Below are 8,221 nucleotides of genomic sequence, written 5' to 3' on the forward strand. Positions count from 1 at the left end.
TAATACTATACTAAGAATGCTATTTATTTACTGAATTATTTATTTAATTTGAAAATATTACTGCAGAGCTGTGAAATTATCTCTATTTTTCTATCTATCTATCTATCTATCTATCTATCTATCTATCTATCTATCTATCTATCTATCTATCTGTCTGTCTGTGTATATGTATATATATATATTCATAAATGGCTGTCTTATTCAGCATATATAATTGCAAATATTATTGTGATTTGTGCCAAGAACAATATTTAAAATTTGATCACAATGATTTCTTATTCTAACCATTTAGATGTCTGAAAATCAGACCATTATTTTTAAAGTCAGGAATGTCACAGCATAATGGAGTTGAACAGTAAGTGCAAGGACAAAGGTAAATTCAGCAATTTTCAGAAACGTCTTTAGAAAAAAAAGTACAGACAATGAAAACATATTTTATTTTCAATAAAAGGAAAACATTTTATTCTGTACAACCCATTAAAATGTCATGGTGATGAATGGGTAATTGGATGCTACATGTGAAAAACATGTAAGAGTAAAATGATTGCTTTATTTTAAAAGTTACTGTGCAATTGCGCACTAAATCTTTCAAATAATGTTATGTTCAGTGTTCCATTAATTACATCAGTAAGTCACAGAGACACACAAAACCCACAAATGGCACCATTTCCAGAGAATGAGCCGATATATATCCTAATAAAACAACATTTTTACATTATAACTGCAACATCTACCTTTGAATTAAATGGTTCTGTGGATGTAATTGTTTATTGTTTGTTTTTCAGAGCTTCCTTATGGCTGGGAGAAAATCGATGACCCTGTTTATGGAACCTACTATGTTGAGTAAGCACATGGTTTAACTTGAGTTAACACACATGGTTTAATGGCACTTTGGATCCCTGCGTTTTCTCACAGCTCTGTAATTTGGACACACAGACTGTTAATTGTTTACATTGCTGCTGCACCATGCCCAGGCCAAAAAACAGCTGCTCCGTTGTTTCCTAATTCAGTTCGCAGTGTGTTTGCATGTGTGCCATCATTTTTCTTGCTTAATGCACAGTCTGGGGTGAGGTGGGACTATTTATAGTATGGCTTGCTTGGCTACTCTTCCTCCCAGGACAGAGGAGAACAGCAAGCCCAGAGCCAATAATGCAGCTGTAGTATCATGTGGATACACAACCACACACTTTCTCGAACTGCATCATAAATGCAGGACTGCATCTAGGTCTGCTGTCCTTAGATGGGTCAGTCTTTCCATCTATCCGTCTGTCTATCTATCTATCTATCTATCTATCCGTCCGTCCATCCGTCCGTCCGTCTATATATCTATCTATCTATCTATCTATCTATCTATCTATCTGTCTGTCTGTCTCTGTCCATTAGTCTATCCATCTGTCTATCCATCTGTCTGTCTATCTATCTATCTATCTATCGATCTATATATCTGTCTGTCTGTCTCTGTCCATTCGTCTATACATCTGTCTATCCATCTGTCTATCTATCTATCTATCGATCTATATATCTGTCTGTCTGTCTGTCCATTCGTCTATACATCTGTCTATCCATCCGTCTTTCTATCTATCTATCTATCTATCTGTCTGTCTGTCTGTCCATTCGTCTATACATCTGTCTGTCTGTCTGTCCATTCGTCTATACATCTGTATATCCATCTATCTGTCTGTCTGTCTATCTATCTATTTATCAATCTATCAGTCTGTCTGTCTGTCCATCAGTCTGTCTGCATGTCTTCTAAATATTTGCTAAGAGAACATTTCATTTTGATTATATTTCCATTACAGCGCATTTATTATTAGTAAGACATTATTTATTTTTTATTATTTTATTTATTGTTATTTTAAAGCTACAAAACATATTATGTAAACTTTTCTTTTGTCTTTCTATGGAAAGGGAGAAAAACACATCTTCAGTAGTAATTGTACAACTGTGGGTTTTATGTTGTGGAAGATGACAGCTGGGAAGATCCGAAGCTGCATCTGGTGTGAAATGACTGTAATTTACTATAAATCTGTGTCTAGTGGCTTTTTAGAGGAGACACTTAACAAGAACATTATGCATAAAGCTTATCATTTGTATTTGTGTTGTGTGTGTATTTTCAGGTTAAACAGACGTCACTTTATCCTTACAGGTGTTAGTTAATTGGACCATGCCAGAACCACTTCCAAGGCTGGTTTGCACTTTGCCAAACCTTGGCCTAATGTGCTATAAGAAAGTATGGAACTGATCTCAGATAAAGTACTAGGGACAAAATCCATTTGCTCATTATACTTTGATCTTTTGAATCAATTTCAGACTTTAGACCTTAAAAGAAATCTAAAAGCAATATCTCAAATTTGACCTTGCATAGTATTGGCACAAAGCTGTAATTACAAATGCCACATCTTTACAAAAAAACATTACCTCTTTTCAAAGGAATGCCTTTTAATGGAGCCTAATTGTCTTTGTACTTTCAAATGGCATGGTTTTCAGCGGCGCCTTTTAAAACAGATTGTATTAACTCTGACAGCAAGTGTTGTACAGAGAGTCAAAAGAACCATTTTTCTTCCAGATCAGAGGATGGTCTCATTACTGTCTGATCTCATTCTTACATCACTCTTTTAACAAAAATGAGGACTAACTAGGCTTATGTTTCACTCAATGACCACAGCCTTAGATGATTTGTATCATTTATTAAAATCTACACTCATGCTTTCATCTATAGTACATAAGATTAATGGCTCATGTCAATTTTTGTTTTTTGGGTGGTGGATTGTTGGGAGGGCAAGATAATTTGCTCTGGCCAACCATGAGAAATGATACTGCAGGGTTTGCAGACGTTTTCAAAGTGCATATAGCAAGAGACCAACATCATATATACAAGATACTGTTAATGTTAATGAAATATCACAGATATGCAAGCTCAGTTAAAAAAATTAATTAAAGATGGAGATGAAGATCAAAGATAAAGTCAATAGTGTTGATTATAAAAAATATATATATTCAATATCAAAAAGTATTACAAAAAAAGTTAATATAAATATTCATGACACAATATTTGCTTTTTGTGATACTTTTTTTGACTGCATCTAATCACTCTATAGTATTTGGGTGCAAATTAATAATCTAATATTATGATAAATATTAATAAAATATAATATAGCAAGATAAATATGGAAATATATCAATTTATTTAAAATATTTACCTTAGTGTTTATTAATTGTAGTTTGCTGGTGAATTACACTATTGTTGTGTATGCTTTTACAAAATAGTTAGGTTTCTATGTTAACGTTGTTGATGCAGTGCATTGTAATTTTAATACATTTACATGCTTGATTTATTTATTTATTTGTAAGACAAACAATTTTAGTAGAGTTATCTCTCACCACTTGGTGTCCCGTGTAAAATCTTGGTCCTGAAGCAAAATCATTTGAGTTAGAGTATCATTAGCATATCGTTAGTCGGAATACACTACACGACATCTGCCCAGACTTTTGCCCCAGTTTTCAATCTGGATGATGCCAACGCTAGTTGCCGAAAGTCAGAGCCAGTCTGCAGATATTGGGCAATTGAGTTTGACAGATTTCTCAGAAAATTGTGCAGTCAGTGATGGGCACATTGGAATCATTTGTCGAGTCGAGTCTCCCATGCACTTTATATGATAATCATTGTCTATTTGGAGTGCATAGCTGTTGCAGATCAGTTATTTTAGTTAAAACGCTACTTGTGTAGGCAGTAGACACCTAGGCAGCTAGCTAAATTGCTTATATACTGGATAAGCATGTCCTATCAAGTCGTCACTCAAGCAATACACTTGAATGAGTCTCTGTTTCTGGTTTTCTGATTGCAGTCACATAAACATGCAGAGTCAGGGCTTGTCCTCTCTCCCCCTACCTACAGTCTACAGAGGTAAAGTATTATTGTTATCCAAGATTGACATCCAAATATTGATATCCAAAAATGAACAGTTGAATTTTGAAGTGTGGTACTAATGCAAATCTGGTTAAACCATCATGGTGTTCCCAACCACCCTATAGCTTAGGCACACCTAAGACATCTTAATAACACGTATCTGCTCTCCATGCAATGACATGTTTAACATCAAATCTGCTGAAAAACTGATTGGGGTTTGATATTCATGACCATTATTATATTTCTCCTGTGAGCTCAGTGTCTGTCTCTATAGTAACACAACTAAGCTCAGACGTTGTCTTTGGAAGTGCACCGTGTGTGAACTTATTTTTCAGAATATTACTTTCTTACAGAATATTACTTTCTTACCTTTGGAATTATTCATTTTACTTCACCCAAAATGAAAACTCTGTCAATATTTACTTGCGCTCATGTTTTTCCCAAACCTAAATTACTTTCTTGGAAAACAAAATGAGAAATTTTGAAGAACTTGCCTTTTTTCCATGCACTTACAATGAATGTTAACTGAAAGTAAAGCATCAAACCATATATCCACTGACTGACTCACAGAGTCAGAACTGAAGTTGAGAACCAAGTCAGTCTAATTTGTTAGCAAATCATTCTGACTGCTTCTTTTAACCTGATCATCTTATTTATTGGCAATATTAAAGGGGTCATATGATGCGATTTCAAGTTTTCCTTTCTCTTTGGAGTGTTACAAGCTGAGGTGGGACAACTTAAAAATGTCAATGCAAGCTAGAATTAGCACGGTTAAAATTAACATTTTACCCAGAGTTAACTTTTTATTTTTCATGCTCCCGTGTTTTCCTCCCCCAAAATTTTTCAAAGAAATGAATTCATTAATCTCTAAATTCATCCTAGAGTCAGTCTTTCAGTATTACAGTATTACATAATTTAATGCTTTACTACCTTGCTTTCCAAACTAGGGCCATGCGTGTCTGGGTGGACACTCACTCCAAAGTACCCTGGAGAAGCATTGAGTCTGACCGTGTTCTTCCCCATAGACTTCAAGATCTGCCTTTTACTGGTGTAGGCTCAAGAAGTTTACATCAGAAGTTCGGAAATATTATTTCAACTACTTTAAAAGCTTGGTTCAATGCAGAAAAGATAACAGGTCACGTTAAAAAAATCTCACGTCAGTCTCCTCTCTGGAACAATGCCCGCCTATTATCTGGTAATCAGCCTTTCATTTACCCTTCCTGGTCCTTAAAAGGTGTGCTCACATTTGGTGATATATTTAATGGTAGTGGATTGCGCACATTTCAGGATATTCAAGCAGATTATTCTTTGCCAGGTACCTCCTTTTTTATGTACTTGAAGTTGAGGTCTGCAATGAAAGCATATGGGGTACCCTGGAATTCTAGCCTAGATGATCACCCATTGTTAAAGTGGTTCAAAAATACTGGAAAAATTCAGGGCACAGTCTCATTGATCTATAAACAACTACTTGAATGTTCATATAAGACCCTGAAGGTATTAGCTGTGTGGGAGAGAGAACTCTCATGGTTGGGCTATAGTCCTGATTGGAATAAAGTTTGGTCAAATCTCTGTCTTACCTCCAAAAACCCCTCGCACATTCTTATTCATTTCAAAACTGTACACAAAATGTATTGTACCCCATATAAGCGATACTTGATGAAACTCTCATCAAATCCTAATTGCAGTCTGTGTAACAATAGCTCTAAAGGTACTTTTTTTAAAAGAATTGTTTTAAATTGATGATGCATTATTCTGTGTGGTAATTTGCTGCCGGGGTTTATTTGTATGTTTCTTTTAAGTTACCCTGAAGTGTTAATTACTTGCTGTACTTGAGTCCTTTGCGTGTTTTGTTTTTTTGTTTGTTTGTTTTCTTTTCTTTTTCTTTTTCTTGGTATTTATGCTGTCATCCAACATTTGTAATGTTATTATTTCAAAAACTTTTTAAATCACAAAAAAAAAGGAGGGAGCTTTGTTGAAAACGAAGCGTTTGAGAGAGGCGGGGCATATAGGACCTACAATAATGTACAGTATTTGAAAAATAATGTGTTTTTTAACATTAAAGCATGTCAACATATTCTGTTACACCAAATACACAAAATAATGATCTTTAAAAAAGCATCATATGACCCCTTTAAACTCAAATGAAACATTTAGTTATAGACTGGACATAACTGATTCTCTCCAGAACTTTCATGGCTGTGCCAAGTAAGTCTTCTTGTTTGTAAAAGAAACACAAGTCATATGGACTACTCTTATACTTTTACAGTACTGTTGCATCCTTTTTGAAGTTCAAAAGCATTATTATCTCCATTCACTGTAAATGTATGGGAAAAGCCAGCCAGTACATTACTCAAAATGTCTCCTTTTTTGTTCCATGAAAGAAAGTCAGTCATTCAGGTTTGGACGGACATAAGGGGGAGTAAATAATGACAGAATTTTCATTTTTTGCATAAACTAATCCTCTAAATCTACCTGTACAGTCTATTCGAGCTAAGCCTGAATGCTTCCTGTTTTCTTGAGACTCAGTTATCCATTGAGCATGCGTCTCCTTTCATAATATGACCTTGGACTGATTATGGTTAGAAGCATTTCTTGCAATATTTCCTGTTTAAGTTAATCCATTCAGCATGGTCATGCTGTTACCCACATAAAGGTAAGAGGCAGAGCATGTTCAGCCAGAATGGCATAACCAAGAAGAACATTCTCTGCCTTTTTTCAGTCCATCTTTCAGAGAGAGCATGCTGTACTGAAAACCTCCAACGTACCTACACTATATGGCCAAAGTATTACATGTGGGCATCTGAACACCACATAGGTGACTGATACACATTTAATGTCATAGCCATTAACAAGTACTTGATCCTCCCTTACAGCTCTCACTTTTTGGGAAGGCTTTCCACTAGATGTTGAATCAAGTCTGTAGGGATTTGCTCCCATTTCGACACAATAGCATCAGTAAGTGTCTGTGGTCCAATTCATCCCAAAGGTGTTCAATAGAAGATCAGGTTTGGTCTTTGTGCAGGCCAGTCAAATTCTGCCATAAGAGAATAATGTATATATGGACATACATAGTCATGCTGTAGCAGAAAAAGACCCTTCACAAAATTGGAACTACTATATACTGTTACTGTATTTTGTAGAATTAACATTTGTTGTCATTAGACCCCTAGTCAAAGTGGTTAATTTAAAGGGGGTATCCACATAGTGTTGGCCGTGTAGTTTCTGATCTTGTGTCCACAAAAGAGAGTTTCAGTAGCTTGAGATTTAAGCATAACTGTACCATATAGGACTGAGAAAGCATTTGCTTAATCTGGATGTTCAGTCTCTCAGATGCTCAGATGTTAAATTTAGACCAATTCAGAGTGTACTACTTTAATCTACAGAAAAGCTTTGTCCTTCATTAGTAGATCAACCCTTGTGACAACCGCAATTTGCCAAGTAGGATTTGCCAAGTTCCTGGCTCAATGTCCTTTGTTTGCCCTGGAACAGGTCCTAACCCTATTCCTAAACCCAACCCTAACCAGAACTACCCCTATAACCAAAGGGAAAATGAGAGGATAGTAATGTTTTTGAAGCTTCAGCCTATCCTTAACCCTAAAATCTGATTTTTAGGAACATTGTTCCAGGACCAACAAGAATGTTTGACTTGGCAAAATCACCATAGATTTCCTATTGAAATCTAACTCTTTTATGTCCATATTAGGCCAACTTTGTATCCTTTAATGCCATTCATCGATTTCCTGTGTGAATTGAGGCTCCAACCACAGCCTTAGGCCTAGCCCTAAACCTAGTTTTAAAATCAGATTGTTGGGAATGTTGTTCCAGGTTCAACAAGGATTGGCAAAATCACCCAAGAACTCTTGTAGAAATGTAACTCTTCTATGTCCATAGTAGGCCTACCTTGTATCCTTCAATGACATTTCTTGATTTCCTGTGTGAGTTGAGGGTTTTTTCTTTTCTGTAACAGTGGAGGAGAGCCCCTCCTCTGCCACCTTACCCAGGGCCAGACTGGCATACGTGGGTCCCGCTCCTGAGCGCTCTCATAGTCTCACTGACCTGTCCGAGGCCCCCCTGTACCGGGCCGGTGTGTTTGGACTGCATGGTACGTCCCTAGACCGGCGGCCCCTTGTGCAAGAGAGGAACTACAGCAGGAGTGTATTTGCCTGGCCTGTTTTTGCATAGTCCTCTAAGGAATAATCGCTCAGTTTCTAAACCAGTGAATACTTTTCGTTGGCTGTTGTTTTTTTTTTGGATTTGTATTTTACTTTTTGCCTGCGCTTCCAGGATACTCATGAGTCCACCTACCCTGCTGAA

General features: G+C 36.3%; 1 protein-coding gene across 1 annotated transcript in view; it reads left to right on the forward strand.

Annotated features, from left to right (window-relative positions):
- The window catches only part of magi2a (membrane associated guanylate kinase, WW and PDZ domain containing 2a), a 229,420-nt gene that overhangs the window by 150,559 nt on the left and 70,640 nt on the right, over positions 1 to 8,221 (forward strand). Inside the window, exons 7-8 of the mRNA XM_016475753.1 lie at positions 786 to 843; positions 3,846 to 3,904. Of these exons, the coding sequence (XP_016331239.1) occupies positions 786 to 843; positions 3,846 to 3,904 (117 nt within the window). The remainder of the gene's footprint in view (positions 1 to 785; positions 844 to 3,845; positions 3,905 to 8,221) is intronic.

Source organism: Sinocyclocheilus anshuiensis, unplaced genomic scaffold (genome assembly GCF_001515605.1).
Source record: "Sinocyclocheilus anshuiensis isolate Anshui unplaced genomic scaffold, SAMN03320099.WGS_v1.1 scaffold200, whole genome shotgun sequence".
In the NCBI taxonomy this organism is placed as follows: Eukaryota; Metazoa; Chordata; class Actinopteri; order Cypriniformes; family Cyprinidae; genus Sinocyclocheilus; species Sinocyclocheilus anshuiensis.